General features: G+C 37.8%; 4 protein-coding genes across 4 annotated transcripts; 2 read left to right on the top strand and 2 right to left on the bottom strand.

Annotated features, from left to right (window-relative positions):
- Positions 1–4,602: 4,602 nt before the first annotated feature.
- On the bottom strand, positions 4,603–6,163 carry LOC133315493 (mitogen-activated protein kinase kinase 5-like). The gene has a single exon (XM_061517125.1). The coding sequence runs from the start codon at positions 5,852–5,854 to the stop codon at positions 4,874–4,876; it is 981 nt and encodes a 326-aa protein (XP_061373109.1). The 5' UTR covers positions 5,855–6,163; the 3' UTR covers positions 4,603–4,873.
- A 1,190-nt stretch (positions 6,164–7,353) lies between these two features.
- Positions 7,354–11,290, bottom strand: LOC133315498 (DNA-dependent metalloprotease WSS1-like). Its single transcript, XM_061517133.1, has 5 exons — positions 11,254–11,290; positions 10,348–10,536; positions 10,058–10,253; positions 9,109–9,573; positions 7,354–7,812 (listed from the first exon to the last, which is right to left on the bottom strand). Exons 2-5 carry the CDS (start codon positions 10,500–10,502, stop codon positions 7,624–7,626), a joined length of 1,005 nt encoding a protein of 334 aa, XP_061373117.1. The 5' UTR covers positions 10,503–10,536; positions 11,254–11,290; the 3' UTR covers positions 7,354–7,623.
- A 2,441-nt stretch (positions 11,291–13,731) lies between these two features.
- Positions 13,732–16,344, top strand: LOC133315525 (D-3-phosphoglycerate dehydrogenase 2, chloroplastic-like). Its single transcript, XM_061517158.1, has 2 exons — positions 13,732–14,356; positions 15,089–16,344. The coding sequence occupies exons 1-2, from the start codon at positions 13,735–13,737 to the stop codon at positions 16,342–16,344; spliced, it is 1,878 nt and encodes a 625-aa protein (XP_061373142.1). The 5' UTR covers positions 13,732–13,734.
- Positions 16,345–20,199: 3,855 nt separating this feature from the next.
- Positions 20,200–23,597, top strand: LOC133315504 (receptor-like protein kinase). The gene is made up of 2 exons (XM_061517140.1): positions 20,200–23,086; positions 23,174–23,597. The coding sequence occupies exons 1-2, from the start codon at positions 20,200–20,202 to the stop codon at positions 23,536–23,538; spliced, it is 3,252 nt and encodes a 1,083-aa protein (XP_061373124.1). The 3' UTR covers positions 23,539–23,597.
- Positions 23,598–25,347: the final 1,750 nt, after the last annotated feature.

Here is a 25,347-nt window from a genome sequence, read left to right as displayed (position 1 = left end):
TCCCATGTAGGAGCTCCTCTCTTTCTTTTGCTCGTAACATTACCCTCCTCTTCCAAATCAACCTTGTCCTCAAGGTTCAAATTAGGATAATGAAGCTTGAGGTCTTCTTCATCCTCCCAAGAAGAATCTTCAGGCAAAGAATGAGACCATTGAGTTCGTAATTTGTTTCTGCCAGAAACTTTGCGAGACATCAAAGCAGCCACTGGTTCCTGGATAGGATAATTCCCTTGACCAAATTCAGGTACAGTAGGAATAAGATCAGGATGATTACCCCTAAAAGGTTTCAACACCGAAACATGAAAGGAAGAATGTATCTTGCATCCTGCTGGAAGTTGCAATTGATAAGCAACCGGACTCAACACCCTGATGATGGGAAATGGACCAAAATAACGTTTGGCCAACTTCTGATTTGGCCTTCGAGCTGCTGTCATCTGTCTGTAAGGCTGTAGTTTAACCAAGACCAGATCACCTACTGCCAAGGATATATCCTTCCTATGTTTATCTGCCTGAATTTTCATTCTATTCTGTGCTCCCTGCAAGTGATTTTTAAGCTGAGCCAGTAAGGTATTTCTGTGAACTAAGGCTGTATCCACTGCCTCCACCTTGACTAGCCCTTTAGAGTAATAAGGAATTACTTGTGGCAGCTTGCCATAAAGTGCCTGGAAAGGACTCATACCAATAGAAGCATGATGTGCTGTGTTGTAATGTAATTCTGCCCAACTCAAGTACAATGACCATTTATGGTTTTCATCCGAACAAAACGCTCGAAGATACTGTTCTAAGTATCTATTAGTCACTTCAGATTGCCCATCCGATTGGGGGTGATAAGATGTGCTAGTATGAAGCTTGGTCCCACTAAATTTGAACAGCAAGGTCCAAAATTGACTTAAGAAGACACTATCCCTATCCCTTAGCTGTTGTATACGGACTAGCGAATGCACCAAAATGTGCATATTTAGAAAGGCGATCCACCACCACAAGGATGATTGTGAAGTTTCGAGAAGAGGGTAAGCCAGTGATGAAATCCATGCTGATGTCTTCAAACACCCCATTTGGAATTGGCAACGGCTGGAGCAACCCAAAAGGAGGTGTTGTTGCTGTTTTCACCATTTGGCATATGGAGCAATTCTTGATCAATTCAGTTACCTCATTCCTCATATGCGACCAATGGAATGAAGCAGATAGTCTCAGCAAGGTGCGAGTCACACCCGCATGTCCCCCAATGAGAGTAGCATGTGCCTCATTCAACAGAATTTGCTTCAATTCAGATGTGGAACTTAACAGCAAACGATTTTTGTAATACAACACTCCATCCCTTGCTGTAATATGAGGATCAACAGAGATACCCTTGCTCAACTTAGAATGTAAAGACAACAATTCAGGATCAGAAGTATTCTCCCCCTTAAGTTGATCCATGATATCAAAATGAATTTCAGATAACAAGGACAGGGCAGTACCTCCCTTTTCTTCTTCATACATTCGAGATAAGGAATCAGCCACAATATTAGAACTATCAGGCTTATACTCGATACCAAAGTCATATCCCATCAACTTACAAGCATACCTTTGCTGTTCCAAGGTCTGAACTGTTTGAGAAAGAAGTTCCTTCAAGCTCCTATGATCAGTCTTGATAACAAACTTGGAGCCAAGCAAATAATGCCTCCATTTCTTCACAGCTTCAGTGACAGCAAAAAGTTTCCTAACATAGGTTGATGCCACCCTCATTCTAGGTCCCAATTTCTTACTGAAAAACGATATTGGTCTGCTGTTCTGCAACAATACAGCCCCTATGCCAATTGATGATGCATCAGTTTCAACTACAAAAGGAAGAGAGAAGTCAGGTAAAATAAGGACAGGAGTGGAACTCATGGTTTCCTTAAGCAATTGGAAAGTTGTGGCAGCTTCATCATTCCAAACAAAAGAGTCACTCCTAAGCAAGTCAGTGAGAGGAGCTGCCAAGGTGGCATATTGGCGGATGAATCTTCTATAATAACCAGTTAAGCCAATGAAAACCCTAAGTTGCTTCATATTCTTTGGTTGAGGCCAATCCATCATTGCACAAATCTTCTTGGGGTCAGCCTTAACTCCCCCTCCTGAAACAAGATGTCCTAAATAGTCCACTTCAAATAGAGCAAACCCACATTTACTAATTTTGACCTTAAACTGATTCTGTTGCAAGCATTCTAAGGCCAATTGCAAATGAATCAAGTGTTCATCAAGAGAAACACTATATATCAAGATGTCATCAAAGAACACTATGATGAATCGTCTCAAATAAGGTCTAAACATTTGATTCATTGCCGATTGGAATGTAGATGGAGCATTTGTCAAACCAAATGGCATTACCAAAAACTCATAATGTCCATCATGAGTCCTAAAGGTTGTCTTGAGAGTGTCTTGAGGAAGTAACCGTATTTGGTGATATCCACTTCTTAAATCCAACTTGGAAAATACACTTGCTCCTCTCAATTCATCAAGTAGTTCATCTATAGTAGGGATTGGGAATCGATCCCTTATTGTTATTTTATTTAAAGCTCTATAATCAATGCATATTCGCCAAGAATTGTCATGCTTTTTCACAAGCAGAACTGGTGAAGAACAGGGACTTCTGCTAACCTTAATGAAACCAGAAGCTAACAAATCAGCCACTTGCTTCTCGATTTCAGATTTTTGATGATGACCATATCTATAGGGCCGCACATTTACTGGCTTGGAATCTGCTTGTAAGTGGATAGCATGGTCATAATCCCTGGCAGGAGGTAGTCCCTGTGGTACTTGAAAGACATCTTGGTACTGAACCAAAACGTTCCACACAGCCAAAGGAATTGTATCCTTTACTGTTGACAATTTTGTTAATCCTTCCTTGACACTGATTTCCCTCGAAAGCATGGTGACAACATCAATTTGAGGTAAAGCAAAGCATTCAGCAGAAGAACTCTTATTACTGCCTCTCTCTCCCCTCAAAATTATCCTCTGATTGTGCCAATTAAATTCCATTGATAGACCAGTATAATCATGGATAACTTTTCCCAAAGTACTCAACCACATGATACCCAAAATAATTCCTAGACCAGTTAAATCAATAATCCAAAGGTCCACCACAAAGTCATGCCCCTGAATGTTCATCACAGCAGCAGGACACTTCTTTTCACACACCAGAAAATCCCCATTTCCTAAGAATACCCTCATTTTTGGGACTTTAATCATAGGCAAGCCTAAACTGAGAGCTAGTTCCTTTTGCACAAAGTTATGAGAACTGCCTGAATCTATGAGAATAGGAACTGACCTGCCATTCATCTGAATATGAAATTGCAAAGCTCTAGGATTCTGGTCACTCTCCATAGAATGTAATGTTGCATCCATATGTTGTATCACTGATTCAATATGATCTTGTGGCATCTGTTCAGGCTGCCATACTATTTGTTCCTCACTGTCTAACACGGCATCTTCAGATTCCCCAACCATGAACAGCATACAACCTTTACATATGTGCTTAGAATTCCATTTCTCATCACAAGTATAGCACAAACCCAAATCCCTTCTCTTCTGCAAATATTCATTAGACACCCTCCTACTGGATGCTGGAGGTGGTAAGGCTGGAGAACTTGGTTTGTTGATAGGTACAGTAGATGGCAAGGCAGGAAAATTTGATTTGTGGTGTGGTACAAAGGTGGTAGTAGGGTTGTGTGAGACACTGGACAAGGGCTTGGGATAAAATTTCTGGGGTACAGAGGACAGGGACTTACGAAGGTCCAAGTAATGAGCTTCATATGTCAAGGCTAATTGCATGGCTTGATGCAAGGAAGTGGGTTTATGCAATTGAATTGCTCTCTTTAAATCAGCTTGCAAATCAGAAACAAAAAAACTCATCAAAACCGCATCAGAAAACTCGGTTACTTGATTAATCAATGCTTCAAAACTTCGAATGTAATCAGTAAGATCACCCTCCTGAGTTAATTTGGATAACACACCCCTGAGATCAGTGTATGTAGTGCCACCAAAACGTTGCTGTAATGCAACCTTGAAATCCTCCCACAATTGAATCGTGCCTCCACTAAACAACCATTGAAACCATGGACCAGCCATTCCCTCCATTTTCATACCTGCTAAGCGAACCTTTAGAGTATCGGGTATTTGATGCAACCCAAAATACAACTCCGTTCGAAAAATCCAGGACACTGGATCTTTTCCATCAAAAGAAGGTAATTCCATTTTAACAGATCGCATCACATTTCGCGAATCCGAAGGATCAAACCTGAATTGATTATGTTCTGCATGACCAGAACTACTTGGAACTGCATTTGTTGAAGGTCTGAGTATGGCATGATCATTCATACGAGATTCAACACCCATAATCGCTGCATGGATTTGTTGAAGCTGATTGTTGAGGTTCACGAACTAGGTTTGATGATCAACATAACGCTGCTGCAAGTCCTCCAAACTTCGATCAACTCGCGTCTGTAAAGAGGATAAGTCTTCAGCTAACTCTTGAATTCTCATTGTCAAACGGCGTGAGAACAACAATATGAAAGCACCAATGTTAAAAGGTAAGAACCCTAACAAAGAAGCAAGAGAAGAATTGAAAGAATTCACAAAAGTGTATATTATTCAGAATGAAGTCTTCTCTGTTTACAATTGCCCTTGTAACACTTGACAACTAGCTAACCTCGTGCATTCCACCAATTGGACACATGGCTACAATTCCTAACTAACTGCCACCTCATCTAACAGCTTATGACAGCTTAATGACTATTATACCCTTCCTACAATACTGACATGCAGTACCTCAGTTCATAAAAATGCAATTAAACATCCACTATAAAGTCTTAGCCCATGTAGGAGCTCCTCTCTTTCTTTTGCCCGTAACATACGATTAGGAAGAAAGAACAATAAAAGGGTGGGCCAAGAGGGCAGAGGCAGTCCACCTGCGGGAGGGATCTCTGTGCAAACAGCGAGACACGAAATCCCTGAAATGGAGGGAAGCAGTAGGGGGGGCCTGAGGGGGCTGAGACATACATATGGCACACATCAAGCTCACCCAATCTCCATGCTTTCCAAATGGAAACCTTCCCATATAAAACTCCAATATGCTCACACCAAAGCTCCATATATCCCCTGCGTACGCGTTGTAACGCCCCTCATTCTTCTCCGTGTTTATCCTCTCCGGGCTCATGTATGCTATCGTACCCACCGATGAATTGCAAGGTTCTATCGTTTCTTTCAGCATACGTCCCACCCCGAAGTCTGCTATCTTCACCTCCTTCCTCGAGTTTATAAGAAGGTTCGACGGCTTTATGTCCCGGTGGACGATGTGCCGCCGGTGGAGGTACGCCACTCCCCGGAGAATCTGACCTGCCACATCCGAGAGTTGTTTCTCGTCGGGGATGTGTTTCCCTTCCAGGGACCCTCCGTCCATGAACTCTAGCAGCAACTGGATTTGCCCGTTCTCGTCGTACATGTCGTGGCACTTCACCACGTTCCGGTCATCCACGTCCCGGAGGATCTGGATTTCCCGGTGGATCTGCGGCCTGACCGATTCCTCGTGATTGCCGATTATAACCTTGAGAGCGTACACGCGGCCGGTGGTTCGGTGGAGGACCTTGTAGACGGTGCCACCGCATCCGCTGCCGATTCGGTTGAGGCGGTCGAGCTCGGAGAAGGGGACGGTGAGGGTAGAAGGGGGAGGGGGAAGGGGAAGGGGAAGGGGCGGTCCAAAGGATGATGATGTTGATGTGGCTCGGTCCGGCACCGGTAACGGCAACGGCAAGGTCAGGTCTATGCCGCGGCGGTGGGAGTGGGACTTAGGGTTAGATGAGGATGGCGGCGTTGGCGGCGGCGATTGAGTCGGTCTCATACTGGAATTTGAAAATAAAATCAAATGAGATAAAGCAGCGCCATCGCCACAAGTGTAAATGAATTGAACATTAAGAAAACTCAATTAAGGGAATGAAAATGATTGAACCAACAACCAAATTGTGTTCGATGCTGATGCACGATGAGAGCGATGGCAATGACGTGAAATTTGAGGGAGAGTCGCTATCCACGCGCCCCCCTTCCACCAATCAGCTTCAACCATTTGGAGCTGCTTTGGTTTCTCTAGCGTGAAGTGTACGCCTGCGCATCACCTTGGCCTCCACCATATCTTCAGCGCTACTGTAACAAGATTTTTTTTATTTTTTAATAAGATGATTTTTCCATGGTTTCAGTGTGTATCATTTAAAAGGACATGTCATTTTAGTGATTTACACATAGTAGGACCGGTCGTATTTTGTGTAATTCTGAAAAGTTATTTTTGTTCACTTTACACGTGAGAATGTGATTGAGGAAAGAGAAAAAAAAAATAACTTTTCAGTTTTACACAAAATACGATCGGTCGTACTTTGTGTAAAACACCTAAAATGACAAAGCTTGTATCATTCTAAAGGATACTTCTTTTTCCCTTTTTCTATTGTAATATGATAAATATATTTTCTCTTAAATAAATTTATTCTTTTTTATTTAGTTTTTTTTATTAAAAAAATTAAATTAACTATATTTTTATAGAAATTATTATCATCATAATTTTTTTATAATGAATAAAAATAAGGGAAAAATGTCTATCATTTAAAATTACACAACTTACATCCTTTCACTCTCACAAAGAGGTGGGACCCACACCTTTATTTTTTTTTTGTCAACTCTCTCTTCCTTTATCTATCTCTTTCTCTCTCTTAAAATGACACAACTTTACATCCTTTAAAATTATACACATTTTTCCCTAAAAATAATTAGAAGCTCCTCCATCAGCTTTATCGAGATTTTTTCATAGACTTTATCAATGTTCCGATAGAAAAAACGTGTTTTTCTTTGTTTGACATTGAAATTTAAGCCGATTGTCTATGAACCATCTTTATGCATTTGTCTTGACCCAAACGAATATTTCTTGAAGGACGTCATTCCAACACAACCCTAGCTCTGGAATTGGTAAATACCCATTACCCTAGCTCTGGAATTGGTAAATACCCATTACCGTAGCTCTGGAATTTTAAGGAAGGAAGGCTTCCTTGAAGGAGGGTGTTTCGCATTCAATCAAGCAACGCGAATTGTCAGCATGAAGGAAAACCTGAGGCAATGGTATTCACCCTTGTAGGCTGTAGCAATGAGTATCTGGAAAAATTTACATTTCAAATTTTAGCATACACCAAAATTTGCTGTAATATGAAACGAATGTCTTTCTTAATGTGTTTCGAAATTAGAGTTTAATGGAGAGTGATTTTTTTTTTTTTTTTTTTATGCAATAACTTTCTGTGGAAGGGAAAAAAAATTAAAAAAAATAAACAAGCTCATTTCTTTTGTCCGTAATTTTGCCAATATGAGTTGGCATTATCATTGATTATTGAATAGATGAGTAGTTCCCATCACTTTTACTTATCAAGATAATGTAGACTACTAAACATGAAACACTCTGATATAATTAATATATAAGCAGTTATATGTCAAAATGCAAACAACCTTATATTTTGTGTTGAGGTTTTTGAAAATGTCAAAATGGTAAACCACGTATTTTTAACAAATAAAGCCCTGTATCCTGGTTTTTGAAAATGTGGTTGTTTTGAGTGCATGGATTCATTGACTTTCGTCCAGTTAGGTGCCAACATAAGGCCCACAAACGGAGACTGGTGGGCCATGTGAATATCTCCATTCTCCACAAGCTAAGCATCTATCTTGCTCAACACTGTTCTCTAGAGTACAAAATTTGCAAGACCAAACTTTGAACTTGGAAACATCTTTCTGCTTCTCTGTTCCACAGGCTTCGCATACCAATGCCAATGGCTGAAATAAACCAAGTCATCAGAATTCATTTCTATCAATGTATGGAACTACTGTTATAAAAAAAATTTATGAGCAGCTTCCTAATCACATAAAAAAAATTCAAACCTAAAAAAAACTATCATCTGCAAGACATTGTTTTAGGTCCAAATGCAGCGAATTGACTAAACCAACAAACCACTTGATCAACGTGTTTTGGGGAAGGTTGGGGAGGGACAAAACAGGAAAACCTCAGCAACTTACAAGTGTTTTTGAGATAATCTCAACTTGATATTCTTGTTTTTATTATGTACTTAACATGGTATTTTAAGAATACAAATCATGAGAATGATGCTATTTGTATTGGGCGTCACAATTGTTCACAGCTGCATACATGGCTCAATCTGAATGTAACATAAAATGCTAAATGGGGTCGCTTAAACAAGATACAGTGACATGTGCATTAGTTCATAGTTGTTACTGCAAAGTCACCTAGGTACAATTGCACATAGAAATGTCAAAATTTAAGCTTTATCTACCATTTCCTTTTACAATGATAATAGATTAATCATGTGATGCCACCCAGCTAAAAAGCTGCATCTGTTAAGTTGTTTGCAAACTTATGTCAACTACAGACAAACCTTACATGGGTAGCACATGTACTGTTGATCAATATAGATTCAAATACCTGTTCAGAGAATCAAAGGCACAAGGAAGAGCTCTATTGTACCATATGAAAGAGAGGAAGAAGCTGACCTAGTCATGATCACTAGTTAGTCACTACAATCACAATAGCTGGCTACGTTCATTGATTAAATAGTGAGCAAATTGACACCACACTATATCCTTGATCACGGAATTCTGTATCAATTGTACAACTTAAATCATCTTATTGCTGACAGAACACATTGACACATTTAACAACTTACTAGGTGGAATGTGGTTAGTGGTTATGATTATCAATATGGTAGAACGGCCCTTGTTCCATGAAACAAGTTTGTCCTCCAAAAACTACAGCCTACAGATACCTTACCCATCAAGACGGCTAGCAAAAATTAACAAGATCGGCTCAGGCACTGAGTGCCATGGCACAAAATGACACTTGAATGATCCTTTTCATTCTTCTATACATGCTTACGTTGGATAGAGGGTGCAGATTGCAAAATTTCAAATTGATAGGGTCAACATTTTGTGATTGAACACAGCAATGAAGCAGAAGCATTACACAGATTACATAAATTAATACAAAATGCAATCAAAACCATAAGTATTTTATGCATTTTATCAACTTCATAATTAAACAAATATAACAAATTGTACCTCATTTAATAAAGTGCAAATATCGCACTGCCATTTTGCTCCACCAACTGTTTCCTTGGCCACCGCAGATTGAGTAGCTGAAGTTTGAATAGATCTAACATTAGAACTCAAGGGCATTCTTTTCCTCTCAGAAGGTCCACTAGAACTTGCATTCTTCTGTATATAAATGTCACCCCCTGCAGACTCTGACCCACACCACATGTCATCATGCAGTCTCCTTTCAGCAGCCATGGCAGCAGCCTGTATTGGACTCAGAGCAGACTTAATATAGTTATCACCACCTAAACACCGAGGTCCAGAAGGCAGCAAAGCTCCATGATGAGCTCTGTTTTCAGCAGCAGTCAATGCAGTCTGACGAAGTGCTAGCAAAGGAGGTTGATGGGAGAAGCCCCCCAGACGTCTCCCAGAAAGGTCAAATCCTTTCCCAGTGCCGCTAATCCCTTTTACCATCAGTTCTTCGCATTCCTACAGTCGTGTAGGATCTGAACTAAGTATACAAATTATCTATGACCAATACCGACAAGAATGTGAATCTATAAAAAGATAGCAAGCCAACACAAATAAGATCCTAATTTAATGGTTACACCTGACAGAATAACTTTGGTGTGAACCTCAACTTTATGCAAGATCTTAGGACTCAATGTGACAACAGCATCCCAGCCCTCACCTTTTCCCCAACCTCTTTTGCTGCTTGTGTGTGTGTGTGTGTGCACCCTCTAGAAATGCACTAAGTTTTGCCTCCATATAGACAAGTAAAACCATGCAGGCAAAACCAGCATAGTGTGTTATCATAAACTAGAAAATTTTCATATCATTCAATTTAAAACCCTATGCTATTTCATTGAAACGCACATACAATATTAAGGTCATATGAACAAAGAAGAATGCATTTATTAAGTACAGAGAGCATTAAAAAGTATATATATATAGAAAGACACGAAAGCATTACCTTCCTGATTTCATCCAAAAGATTATAAAACTGAGCATTGTGGGGGCCATTCTCATTATGGCAAAGTTCGTGCAACATAGTATCAAGAATCTGCTCATAAGGGAAGAAATCCCACTCACGGTTAGGCTTCCTTAGTCTTAGCTTAACTTCAGCGCCCGGTCCTATATTCAGCCCTAAAAGTGATGGATTGGCAGGGCTGCAATCTAAAGTTTTAGACAACTAATACTTGCACGCCAGTGTAAGTGTGTAACATTATAACATGAAATGAAGGGATGTAAATAAGTAAGTACCAGAATTCAGAGAGAACCTTGACTTTCCATTTTCTTTTTCGCATTATTGGTTGCACCTGCTTAGCTACTTTTTCAAGAATCTTTCTCGCTTCATCTTCTCCAATTCTCTTGAGCGGTTTAATTTCCCAGACCTTGTTAAGATCATTAAGATCCATGCTAGTAGTTAAGAAAAGGTTCCTGAGCTTGCCCCTATAAAAAAATCTAGAGTCAAAAATCATATTCTCCATTTATATTATGCAGAAGCACAAGTGTTAGCAGATTTTTTTGAGCTTATAAATAGCATAACCAGGGAAACCTCATTTACTTAAAGGCTAAAAGGCAGAATGAAAAACAAATCTCCCTTTTCTAATCTTATATGTAGTTCAGCTCGCAGCGGAATGAGGTAGAAAGAGATGAAATAGAAATGAAAATGAGCATTATAATTAGATTTCTTTGAAAATATATCTGGTACTGATCCAAAATTTGTGCAATCAAAGACATGCTTACACTACTAGTCAATATTTGATTTTAGAAAACGAATAGAATAGCGAACAAAATATGCCAAAATCTAAGAATCGTTTATCATATGATCACATGCCAGAATAGATATGCTTTGAAAGTAAATATAAAGAACACAAATTTCCCCTTTTCATCCCTAATTCTAAGATACTACAGAATTTGCATGATCATAATTGAAAACTTTCCTAATTCGTAATGACTGAAAAAGAGAAATACATGTAGAATAAAGTATGAAACTGGAGAAACTGACCTGAATGGATGGAGAAAAAGTTATATTTGTGAAAGATTAAAAATAAAATAAAATGATTTTAGATGACCTACAATACAAGTTTGATTATTTGGAGAGAAATTCTTACACCCTTTTGAATAAGGTAAGTTAAGGTTATTAGATGAAGTTGAGCTCTTGACCTTCTCCAAGGTTCAGTTACTTCTATAACCCCTTCTATTCGCTCTTCTTTTCTCACTTTATTTCCCTCTTTTCGTTTTTACAAGATTGAGGTAGGCCCACTGGCGTTTGAAGTCACTACTTTTAGATAGACAATCACTCACATATAATCACCATTTATCATATTAACCTATTCATTAAACACAATAAAATTTAATAATAATAATTTATTCATGTCTCAAATAATATTATTTAGAGAAAAGTTTACCAATGTCCCTGTGATTTACTTCAGAATTATTTATGCCCCTGTGGTTTTTTTCTTATCACATATGTCCCTGTGATTTGTAAAAGGGTACGTTTTTTATCACATATACCCCTGTGGTTTCTTAATTTTTACAAAGCACAGAGGGATATGTGATAGAAAAAAAACTACAAGGGCATAAATGATTCTGAAGCAAACCACAGAGGCATAAATGATTCTTATTAGCGGAATTTTAAAAATAAAAAAGCATTTTGTTATACTCTAGAATAATTGAATGAAAATGACACGCACACAGAAACCAACCAAACTGATAATATGTATCTAAAGAAAAAAAAAATAGAGGAAATAATCAATTAATAAAAACATTAAATTGCTAAGTATTAAAACTTCAAGTATGTGAATCTTTAGAATTTAAAATTTTTACATATTTTGAAAATGATTTAAAGCCGAAGCAGATAATTTATAATTTTATTTTATTACGACAAATAGAAACTCAGGATATGATGATGGATTCTGGGTTTTTATTTATTTATTTGAAAAACGAGTGGATTCCATTTTCTCTGTGTTTGTTGCAAAAAATCTTATTTGGAGTGACAGCAAAAAAAAAAGGGATCCAATAAAAAATTCCTATATTACATTATTATTTTTTTATTTTATTTTTGAGAACTCCATTATTACGTTGTTAGTTATTATCACTAGCTTCTAAATGTGTACGTGTTAATTTTTTTTTGAAAAAGTATTTGTATTTTTAAATGACATAATTTGTATCATTTCGCTCTCATAAAGATGTGACATTTTTATTTTTTTTGATCACTCTCTTTTCTCCTTGATCTATCTCTTTTTCTCACTTAAACTTAAACTTAAACTGACACAACTTTAAATCCTTTAAAATGATATATACGTTTCCATTTTTTTTACATGTTTTAGTAGTAATAAGTTTTTGGGTTGTTATAGTTATGCAAGAAGGTCCTACAATTTGATTTTAGAGCCGTTTCGAAGAGGTTTTTTTAGCCAAAAACTATTTTTTTTAGAAAATAAAAATATTTCTTCTACAAAAGTCTGTTTAGATATCTGTTTAAAAAAAAGGTAACAAAAAAAGTAATTTTTTTTTTAAGCTAAAAATTTTAACTTATAAAAAAGTAGAAGTCAAAAGTCAATTTTTTTTTCAAAAACTAAATATTTTTGTAAATTTAAATAGTTTTAATTTTTTTTTTAAAATACTTTTAAAATAAGTAAAATATAAAATGTTGAGAAACGTAACCTCATTTGAGAGCTTAAGCTTTTGGGTTGAATTAGTTCTTTAGATGGTATCAGAGCGCTTCAGTGACCATAAGGTCACGAGTTCGATCTTCACACCCCCACTTTCAAGTGGAATTAAAAAAAAAAGCACGAGGTAAAACCAAAAACATTAGGTCTGTGCAATATCCATACTTAAAGCCCTTGTGTGAGGGGGTGTATTAGAGAATAATATAAATCATTAAAAAGGTCCTCACTCCCACACCTTAAGGTTCGATCCTCACCCGTCCCCACACCTTAAGGTTTGATCTTCACCGCCCCCACTTTCTTTCAAGTGTAATTTCTTTCTTCTCACAGGTAGGTGGACCTGTGCATTGTCCATCTTTCAAGCCCAGTGAGCTTTCATATGAGGGAGCGTGTTGAGATATATAAAAGTAGCCTCACTTAACAGCTTAAACTTTTGGGTTGGCAAAAATCATTTTTTTACAAGTCGATCCAGAAAGGCGCACAGCAACATTTTAAAAGGAAGCATTCCGTCAATCGTGTAATAAGATAGATGTCTCGAGAAATGAAGGTCAAGGTGAATTTTCGAAATCAATTGCATAGCCAATAAATGATATGAGTTTAATCCATTGATTATGGAATGTATCTACCACAATTTTTCCAGGGGGAGGAACTTGAATATAGGACCCGTGATGTGACTAATACGTAATTAATGAGAGGAAAACCGTTCTTGTCGAGCTTGTTTTGTAAGTAATTAAGATGCTTTTAATAGACAAATAAAACCATCCCATAAATAGAAGAAACATGGCAGCATTTTAGCTTTAACTTTCTTTATTTGTCACACTCTCCATTGATTCTGCTAAAACTCTTACCACCCAGAACCTTGCCTATTCTGCTAAAATTAATTCAAACTCTATTCTATATAATAATAAAGACTTGAAAATCAATCAACAAAACATAACAAAAAGAAAGAAAGAGAGAAAGCATATATAAGAATTCCTCCATGGCCAAAGCCGTTTTATCATCCACCTTAACCTTCACCTCCATCTCCTCTGGTTCAGAGTCCACCTCAAGAGGAAGAGCCTCTAATATTGTTCCATTCCCGAAGCTGTCATCTCATTATTCTCACTCTTTGTGCAGCCATTCTCAACGTGCCAGCTTGGTGGTCAACAATGCTTCGAAAACAGGGAACACGACGTGTCTCTCAAGTTCCAAAGAAAAGAAGGAGGAATGTTGGAGTATGGGTGGAAAACCAATCATCTTGGTCTCCGAGAAACTGGGAGAGGCAGGTCTGGAAGTGCTACGTGGTTTTGGGGACGTGGAATGCGCGTACGATCTCTCTGGCAAAGAACTGTGTTCAAAGATCTCATCATGTGACGCTTTGATAGTGAGGAGTGGGACAAAGGTGACAAGAGAGGTGTTTGAAGCTGGAAAGGGAAGGTTGAAGGTTGTGGGTAGAGCTGGTGTTGGCATTGATAATGTTGATCTCCAAGCTGCCACTGAGTTTGGTTGCCTCGTCGTTAATGCACCCACCGCTAACACTGTTGCTGCCGCTGAACATGCCATTGCTCTCCTTGCTGCCATGGCAAGAAACGTTGCCCAGTCTGACACCTCAATCAAAGCTGGTAATTAAATTTATTCATTCATTCATTCATTTTATTTGTAGAATGAAGAATGATTCAACAAATTAATTCCTATTTATTTATGAGAAAAATATTTCTGCCAGATAAGTTATCTGCATTTATTTCTAAAACGATGTCATTTTGAGATTAAAAGATTAAAAAATTATAATTATAAAGACTATAATAATCATAAAATAAATTAAAATTACAAAAACAACATGATTTTTTGCCCCAAAATGACGTCGTATTGGACTTACTGTAGATAAATTATGTGCAGTAACTGCAGAAAAAAAAATGAACCTTTTATTTATTTATAGAATACAAGGTTTCGTTCTTTCACCCCTTCAAACTATATATTCTGGAAAATACATAGTTATAATATTAAAGTTATTTTTTTATTTACTTTTTCTTGAGAAACTTATCGGTTGACATGAAAATAGAAAAAAACAACTTTCGTATCATAATTATATATTCTCGTGAGTATATAGTTATAAGGGTGAAATAATATAGAATTTGGATCCTCTAACGTGAAAAAGTGATCATGTGTCATGTTATTTGATCACAACCACTTTTCTTTCTCTTGTCTCATAATCAATGAGTCACTATAATCAAATAACATGAACACATGACCACTTTTCAACGTGTGTGAGAGAATCCAAATCTAATAACATAAGCTTATATAATTTGAAAGTACACACACTAAATCCTTTATTCATTTGTTGTTGAATTCCTTAGGAAAATGGGAAAGAAACAAGTATGTTGGAGTTTCAATGGTTGGGAAGACATTAGCCATAATGGGATTTGGAAAAGTAGGATCAGAAGTGGCGCGGCGAGCAAAAGGGTTGGGAATGAATGTGGTTGCACATGATCCCTATACACCAGCTGACAGAGCACGTGCTATTGGTGTGGATTTGGTGTCATTTGAAAAGGCCATCACCACTGCTGATTTCGTATCACTCCATATGCCACTCACTCCAACTACTAAAAAGATCTTCAATGACAACACTTTTTCCAAGATGAAGAAGGGAGTCCGAATCATCAACGTTGCTAGAGGTGGAGTCATTGACGAAGATGCATTGGTTAAAGCCCTTGATTCTGGAATTGTTGCTCAGGCTGCACTTGATGTCTTCACCCAGGAGCCACCTCCAAAAGATAGTAAGTTAGTGTTACACGAGAATGTTACTGTCACGCCTCATCTTGGAGCTAGCACTAAAGAGGCACAGGAAGGTGTAGCAATTGAAATAGCAGAGGCTGTGGTGGGAGCATTAAAGGGTGAACTTTCAGCAACTGCTGTCAATGCTCCAATGGTTGCTCCAGAGGTTCTTTCAGAACTGGCTCCATATGTTGTGTTGGCTGAGAAGCTGGGGAGGCTAGCTGTGCAGTTGGTGTCAGGAGGAAGAGGAATCAAAACTGTGAAGGTTGTTTATCGATCTGCAAGAGGCCCTGATGACCTTGACACTAGACTCCTCCGAGCCATGATCACAAAAGGCATCATTGAACCTATATCTAATTCAATAGTCAACCTTGTGAATGCGGATTTCACTGCTAAGGAAAAAGGACTTCGCATAAGTGAGGAAAGAATAGTTGTTGATTCATCTCCTGAGATGCCACTTGATTCAATCCAGATACAGATATCAAATGTGGAGTCCAAATTTGGGAGTGCTGTATCAGAGAGTGGTCAGATAAGCATTGAGGGAGAAGTTAAATATGGTGTTCCACATTTAACATGTGTGGGGTCTTTTGGTGTGGATGTGAGCTTAGAAGGGAATGTAATTATGTGCAGACAGGTAGATCAGCCTGGCATGATTGGTAGTGTTGGGAATATACTTGCTGAACATAATGTGAATGTGAGTTTTATGAGTGTGGGAAGGACATCTCGGAGGAAGATGGCTATTATGGCTATTGGTGTCGATGAAGAACCAAACAAGGAAGCTCTTTACCAGATAGGAGCGGTGCCTGCTATCGAAGAGTTTGTCTTTCTCAAACTCTAATTCTAATTCCATATGACATATATGGGAATGGAATAAAACAGCTTCACCCGTTGTCTTTGTCTCTCTGCAACAAGTTTTGCCGCTGGCAACGTTTCTACTTTTGTTTATTGCTTTAACTGTTTGCTTGATAAATTCTTGTAATTGTTGCTTGTAATTTTGTTATTCATGTTTGCTCAACTAGCTAACTTTATACAGAGCAAGATTAGATATAATGAAATGAAACTAAAATGTAAATGGATTGTAAAAAAAGACAACCCAAAGTTCATATAAATTATTAAAATGACTATAGAGATATGCAAAATAACCAAAAAATTGAACTGAATCATGAACAGAACCAAACCGCTCTTAAAATAATCGGTTTTTAAAAACTAGTTCATGAACCGAAACGGTTTTTAAAGAACCAGTTCATGAACCGAACCGATTTTTAGAACCAGTTTAAGAACCGAATCATTTTGAACCGAACCGAACCGTTTCTGAACCAAACTAAACCATTTTCAAACCGAACCAAATTAATTTTTATAACTTTATTTTTTAATTTTTTAATTTTTTTCTTTTCAAAATAGGATCGACCCGAACCGGTTCCGAACTGAACCGAACCAGTTTTAAACTGAACTGAACCACTTAAACCAATTCAGTTCGATTTTTCAAAAAAATCAGTTCGGTTCGACCCATGCACATTCCTAAAAATGTCCATCATTCAATACCTTAAAGTTCATCTAGGCATAAACTATTAAAAAGACCTTCACTCGCACCTTAAGTTTTGAGTTGAAATGGAGTTGAAGTGGTTCTTTATACAAATCTTGAAAGAACCTCATCTCAAAAGCTAGTTCATGAAATAAGAAAGCACAAAATCTATATAAACCCTAGATTAATCACTCATATATAACTAATGTGAGACTTAAATCTCATACCTTACACATTGCTTTGGATGGCCTCCTAATGACAATGCAAAACGCTAATCAAAAGCATCTGCTTGCTCAAACCATCATTTCCTCCTCAACACAAGGATTCATATATTACAACTTTGCGCAAAGTCATCCTACCTGAAAATTTTGAAGCTGTAAATCAATTTAGGAAACACAAAATGGATGGAAGCAAAGAAAAATAGAGCAGTTCTAAACGTTGAGCAAGAAAGCCACGTATCGGGATATTCTGCTCTTCTCAATGTTAACTTGTTCTAAGGAAAAAACAATTCAACCAAAGTTTGTTTCTTTTCGAATAATTAGTAATCATCGAATGAGATTACAGAGAAAAGGGAAAAAGGAAAAGAGGAGATTTATTGAAACTGGAATGAATAAAAAATAATAATGAGAGAAAACACATACACACAATGGGCTGCCTCATAACCCTCCGGAGCTTGGGGCAAATGATAAAATTTTATGGATTAAGATATATATAAAAAGGGTTTTCGTTTTATCCTTTGACATAACACAACAAACTTTTCTACACTCATAACATTTTGTGGGGTCCACACTTTTTAAAACAAAAAAATAAATAAAAAATTAAGGCACGCAAAACAAATCTCTATAACATTACACAATCACTTTTCCTACAACATAACTCTTATAAAACCCATATAAAAAATAACAATTAAAAGAAAAATGACGGAAAGATATAGAAAAAACTTTCTGTAAACTAGGTAACAACAATGCTTGCTGATTTAATTTATATTTTTATTAGGAAGGGCATGATCCAAGCTCGGTGGAATAAATCTTTATTGCATCTGTTGCACCTAGATTCAGTGCATTCCACTAATAGGAGTATTACATGTCAGAGGAGAGAGAAAAAATTTGACAGAAAAAAGAAAATTTTGACTGACATGTAATGTTTCCATTGGTGGAATGTACTGAATCTTTGGTACAACAGTAGCACCAAAAATTTATTAAGATATCTGGTTAACTTTCACTTTTTATTTATATTTTTTATTTTTATTTTGTGCTTTATGATGGTATTTGTTCCGGATGACCCAATAAGGCTCTGGCCCAAAGGTCAGGGCCCAACCTCCACCTAGCATCCACATCAGCCCTACTAGCTGAGGTGATACCCAACTCCCAACATGGCGACTCCCCTAAAGGAAAACACCGAAATGTCCTACCTTAAGACCATAACCCCCAAAGTGGGTCGCCCCAGATGCCATAAGGGGAAACTGTCCCCTTTGTCCCCCACGCACACCACCAAGTACAGGCGCAGCGCTGCTACAACAGCAGCGCCTGCCATGCACAACACTGTCACCAGTAGTGAATCCCAAGGAGGGTTGACCCCCTCCTCACCAACCTACATCGGGCGCACACCACCCTCCCCTTTAAATAGCCCCTTGGGCACACCGTGAAGGTATCTTATGTACTGTTATTCTGTTCATTTATCTTGAGTCACACATACACACACCTACCCCATTGTTGATTGCTTGCTTCATACTTGAAACAATATCACTTAACTTGATCAGTACATGTACTAAGAATATCATCCATATAGTGACTCGATCCCCCTAAAGAAATATAGTAAACTTATAGATTCCACTAATACAGTATTTATTCCGATCTTCTGCTTTCCATTACTCTCTACAAGATCTTTTTAATGAGGACGCAAGTACGGTAGGAAAGTGTAGGCATAAAGTGTGAAAGTAGGTTCGCAAATCAGCTAGATTCCAAAGTGGGGTGCAGTTCATCTTTTAGTTAAGCAAATATTAATTAATGGGAGAAAGTAATATTTTTAGAAAGTATTCTTCCTTTCTATTAAGTTTAAAAGAATAAAGTCGCCATCAACATAGTCAAACCACTTTCAAAATTAAGTACAACGCGGCATCTGCAGAAGTGGGTGTAGATCAAATCTGGTAGCAAAGAAATGACAATCTGACTGAAAAAAATAACAAAATGAAAAGACTGGAAATCAAAGTCCACAGTTCACACTCTTCTTTCTTAACCCCAGTCCAAGTCGGGGTTAGTTGAATAACAAAGACACGCCCAAATTCAAACTTCAAAATTAATTTAATATTACAATAAACTTTTATTAATGAATGATAATGTAAAATAATTAAAATTGACTTTGAAAAGATCCAACTTCTTGAGAATCGTTTGCCAATGTTTTATTTTTGTTAAAGAAATATTTCTTTCAAAGTAAATAAGCAAGAATTATTTTAATGAATGAGAATTATAACATATTTTAAGTTAAACAAAAAATAAATATATTCTTATTTATTCACTTTGTTAAGTAAGCTAAATTTAAAATATGTTTATAGTTAAATCATAAATGGGGTTCAGATGTGGAATTTTAACGGTTTAAAGTAAGACAAAAGCAAAGAGGCTTGACTCGGAAACAGAGGCAATGTGAATGTGAAAACGTCAACTAACGACGGCTTAACGTAAAGAACCAATTTAATCCAAAAGCTTAAGTTATTGAGTAAGGTTATATTAATAGTTTTATATATCTCAACACGCTCCCTCACACGAGAGCTCACTGGGTTTGAAGGGTAGATAATGCACAGGCCCACCTACCTGTACTCGGGACACGAAGCTCTAGTACCATATAAAAAACTAATTTAATCCAAAAACTTAAACTATTAGGTAAACTTACATTAATAATTTTATATATTTAATAGTTCCAATAAAGTAACATTTAATAATGACAAATGGAACAGACAGTGTTGCGTACTTGCATTGAGGTGGTGGTTGTTGTCTTATTAATTATACACTCGTTTCGTTCTAGTTTCTGCGCAGATTCAACTCATGTTCAGAGTCCAAAACACCATCTTTTCCATTGCAGTGAGCTTGTTCTTCATTCTTGTAATCAAGTCTGCAACAAAGGTAAGGCCTTTTTGTTTGTGTCTATCTCTCTCTCTAACAAACACTGCTTCTCTCCATGAGACTTGTCTGGTGGCTTCTTTTCTTCTGTTGGTTCTTGCATGCTGTTTCTGCACTCACCTCTGATGGGGTGACTCTCTTGTCACTCTTGAAGCACTGGACATTCGTGCCTCCTTCCATTAACTCCACCTGGGTTGCATCTGATTCAACTCCATGCTCATGGGTTGGAGTTCAATGTGACCATCATGCCCACCATGTGGTTTACCTTAACCTCACTGGTTATGAGGTTGCTGGTCAATTAGGACCTGAAATTGGAAATTTTAGTCGCCTGGAGTACTTGGATCTTACTAATAATAGCCTCAGTGGCCAAATACCTGTAACCTTGAATAACTTGCACAAACTCAAGTTTATCAGCCTCGGTGGTAATCTACTCACTGGTGAAATTCCAGATTCCTTCACTCAAATCCCTCAACTACAATTTGCTGATCTGTCTTATAACAGTCTAAGTGGTTCCATCCCCACAAGTATTGTGAACATGACTGGGCTCTTGCAGTTGTATCTTCAGAGTAACCTTTTGTCTGGGACAATTCCCTCATCCATTGGGAACTGCAGTAAATTACAAGAGTTGTTTTTTGATGGAAATCAGTTGCAGGGTATCCTTCCTGAGAGTCTAAACAATCTTAAAGATCTTGTTTATTTTGATGTCAGCCGCAATAGTCTTAGGGGTACCATTCCATTGGGTTCTGGCGGTTGTAAAAATTTACAATTTTTGGATCTCTCATACAATGTGTTTAGTGGAGGCATTCCTTCAGGCTTGGGGAATTGTAGTGGTTTATCACAAGTTGCTGCTGTGAACTCTAACTTAGTTGGAAGTATTCCATCCTCCTTTGGTCTACTCACCGAGCTTTCTATTCTATACCTTCCTGAGAACCATTTATCAGGAAAAATTCCTCCAGAACTTGGTAACTGCAAGTCTTTGAATGAGTTACACTTGTATTCCAATCGACTCGAGGGAAAGATTCCAAGTGAACTGGGAAAACTGAGTGAACTACAGGACCTTGAATTGTTTTCAAATCAATTGACAGGTGAAATTCCACTCAGCATCTGGAAGATTCAAGGTCTCGAGCATCTCCTTGTATATAATAATAGCCTATTTGGAGAATTGCCTCTGGAGATGACAGAGCTCAAACAACTGAAAAATATCTCATTGTTTAACAACCAGTTCTCTGGAGTAATACCTCAAAGCTTGGGGATTAATAGCAGTTTAGTACAGTTGGACTTTACAAATAATAAGTTCACTGGTAACATCCCCACAAATCTTTGTTTTGGCAACAAGTTAAGCATACTGAATATGGGCATCAATCAACTTCAAGGTAGCATACCTCCTGATGTTGGAAGCTGTACAACTCTTAGAAGGGTGATTCTTAAACAAAATACTCTTACTGGACCTCTTCCTGATTTTGACAGCAATCCGAATCTCACTTTCATGGATATCAGCAACAACAAAATCAATGGAGCAATTCCCTCAAGTTTGGGAAACTGCAGAAATCTCACTGACTTAATTTTGTCCAATAACAAATTTACAGGGTTTATACCCTCGGAGCTAGGAAACCTTGTGAATCTTCGGACTTTGAATCTTGCTCACAACAACTTAGAAGGTCCTTTGCCATCTCAGCTGTCAAACTGTACCAAAATGGACAAGTTTGTTGTGGGATTTAATTTCCTAAATGGTTCACTGCCATCAAGTCTGCGGAGCTGGACAGTGCTAAACACATTAATTTTAAGTGAGAATCATTTTAGTGGGGGCATCCCTTCTTTCTTGTTGGAGTTTAAAAAGCTTTCTGAATTACAACTTGGTGGAAATATGTTTGGAGGCAGAATTCCTGGATCAGTTGGAGCATTGCAGAATTTGATCTATGGGTTGAATCTAAGTTCCAATGGGCTGATAGGTGACCTTCCTGTAGAGATTGCAAACCTGAAAAAATTGCAAACACTGGATCTATCTCAGAACAATTTGACAGGAAGCATACAAGTTCTTGATGAACTCCCTTCATTAGTTGAAGTCAATATTTCATACAATTCTTTTCATGGTCCTGTACCACAGATGCTAATGAAGTTGCTTGATTCTCCCTTGTCATCATTTTTGGGTAATCCTGGCCTGTGTATCAGTTGTTCACCATCAGATGCGGTTTGCCCTCAAAGCAGCTATCTGAAACCGTGTGATAACGAATCAACTAATCGGAGGCGCCTGAGTAAGGTTGAAATTGTGATTATAGCACTGGGATCCTCAATATTTGTTGTTTTGCTGTTGCTGGGATTAGTTTATGTTTTTGTTTTTGGCAAAAAATTTAAGCAGGAAGCCCAAATCTCTGCTAACGAGGGTCCTTCATCCCTTCTTAACAAAGTCATGGAGGCTACAGCAAACCTAAATGATCAGTTTATCATTGGCAGAGGAGCACATGGAGTTGTTTATAAAGCACTGATAGGTCCAGACAAAGCTTTTGCTGTAAAGAAGCTTGGATTTGCTGCTAGCAAAGGTAAGAACTTGAGCATGGTCAGAGAAATTCAAACCCTTGGACAAATTAGGCATAGAAATCTGGTCAAATTGGAAGACTTTTGGTTGAGAAAAGATTATGGTCTGATTTTGTACAGCTACATGCCAAATGGAAGCCTTCATGATGTTTTGCATGAAAAGAATCCACCATCATCCTTAGAGTGGAATGTCCGGTATAAGATAGCTGTTGGAATTGCTCATGGATTGTCTTATCTGCATTATGACTGTGATCCTCCCATAGTCCACCGAGACATCAAACCAAACAATATACTTCTTGACTCTGATATGGAGCCTCACATTGCTGACTTTGGTATTGCCAAACTTTTGGATCAGTCTTCTACTTCAAATCCTTCCATATCTGTGCCGGGTACAATTGGTTACATTGCACCAGGTAACACTTGTTGTACATTTTACTGTTTTGATTGGATATTTATTTCCTTTACAAAATTCTCATATAGATTACATTGGCTTGTGACAGAGAATGCTTATGCAACAAGAAGTGGTAGGGAGTCTGATGTGTACAGTTACGGTGTAGTTTTGCTTGAGCTGATAACTAGAAAGAAGCCACTAGACCCCTCATTTATGGAGGGCACTGATGTAGTTGGTTGGGTTAGATCTGTGTGGGGGGAAACGGGTGATATCTACCAAATTGTTGATTCAAACCTTGCTGAGGAATTTCTAGATACCCATATAATGGAAAAAGTTACACAAGTGCTTATGGTGGCTTTGAGATGTGCTGAGAAGGATCCACACAAGAGACCCACTATGAGAGATGTTACCCACCAATTATCACATGCTACTGCTAGTACTAATTCACGGACAACAAATAGTAGAAAACGCTAGTTTTTTTAAAAGATTTCTTGCTTGTATATTTGATCAGGAATGTATGCATTTCGCTTCTATCTGGTTTTTAGTCTCAAGTGTATGTATTTTTATGTATGCATCATCAATTTGGGATGCTGAGGAACTAAAATATGTTTGCTTAACCCAATGTCCCGGTATGACTCATCTAGTCTATTCAATGAAATCAATCATATTAGAATATTTTATATTAATAATTCATATCTCTATTTTCTATTACTATATGTTCTTTTCTTCCACTTTTTTATAACAGAAGCACGACTAGAAGGTCAAAGGTGGTCTCTGTGATGTTTGCTTTGCAAGTGAAGTTTGGTTTGAAGGGTTGTCTTTGTTTTACTTTGTTTGTTGAGTTTGGTGAAAGGAAGTAAATGGACAATGCAATTTAAAGAGAGGTAATCTTTTTACTTTGAACGAACTTGATGTGTAGTCTCTCAAGGCAATCTAAAAAAGTCCTACTTGCAATAATAGCTTTAGTGAAACATTTTTTAGATTAGCACTCAGCAATATAGAAAATTTTGAAGCCTCCAGGAAGTGCTTGAAAACTAACTTAGAAAAATCAAGTGGTATTGCTTCTGCTTTGGATAAATGAGGATCAAAACTGGAGCTAATTAACCAGAGATGCCAATCCTTGGAAGCTTCGCTTGATGGGGGCCTTTTATGTTCTGCCTTTGACATATTAGAGATTGAGTTCCTCAGGATTTTGATAATCTTCCTTTGGTTTCATTGGCATCATCCATTGACCAGCATGCCAGCATTGTCAGATATAAAACATTGGCAAGTAGGCCTTCATTTCATGCAACGTCACATAACTTGACTCTGTACGCATGCAAATAATCATCAACTGTCAAAATAAAAAAACGTAGTTACTAGAACAAGTCAGTATGTTATTGATCTTGCTGAGAGAGAGAGAGCTTGCCAAATTCCGAATTTACTCTCATTCATAGTCAATTTTTTTTGGAATCGAACGTTGATATAAGCCTTATTATTTTATTTTTTTTGGGAAAAATGTAAATATGTATTAACCCAAAATGATATATGTAAAGAACCAATTCAACCCAAAAGTTTAAGTTGTTGGGTGAGGACCTCTTTAATGATTTATATTATTATCTAACACGCCCCCTCACACGAGAGCCCAATGGCCTTGAAGGGTGGATAATGCACAGGTCCACCTACCTGTGCTAAGAAAATTCCACAAGAGAAAGTGGGGGCGGTGAGGATCGAACCCGGGACACGAGGCTCTGATACCATGTAAAGAACCTTGGGATACACCACCCCAAAAGCTAGCTCAAAGGGTGGGAGCGCCCAAGACCTTATAAACTCCACATTAGTTGCACATACAACCAATGTGGGACTATATATCTCAACACGCCCCCTCCCACAAGAGCCCATTGGGCTTGAAGAGTGGACAATGCAACAGGCCCAGCCTACCTGTGCTAAGAAATTCCACCGGAGAGAAAGTGGGGGCGGCGAGGCTCTGATACCATGTAAAGAACCTTGGGGTACTCCACCCCACCCCAAAAGCTAGCTCAAAGGGTGAGAGTGCCCAAGGCCTTATAAACTCCACATTAGTTGCAACCCCACCCTTTGAGCTAACTTTTGGGGTGGTGTATCCCAAGGTTCTTTACAATATACAAAATAGACGGGGCATACCTCGCTACAAGATCAAAGCTAAAACAGATGTACAAATCTGAAGCACTAAGTGCAAGTGGCTAAAACAGATGCACCAGATGCATGTGACTAATACAAATGTACCAAGTGTGAGTGCCTAAAAACAAGAAACATGATCTTGTT

This window comes from Gastrolobium bilobum, unplaced genomic scaffold (assembly GCF_033153095.1).
Source record: "Gastrolobium bilobum isolate Gb01-03AN ecotype WA unplaced genomic scaffold, APGP_CSIRO_Gbil_v1 utg2933, whole genome shotgun sequence".
NCBI classification, from domain to species: Eukaryota; Viridiplantae; Streptophyta; class Magnoliopsida; order Fabales; family Fabaceae; genus Gastrolobium; species Gastrolobium bilobum.
Note: the sequence above shows the minus strand (reverse complement) of the source record. Positions and strands in the feature narration are given on the sequence as shown.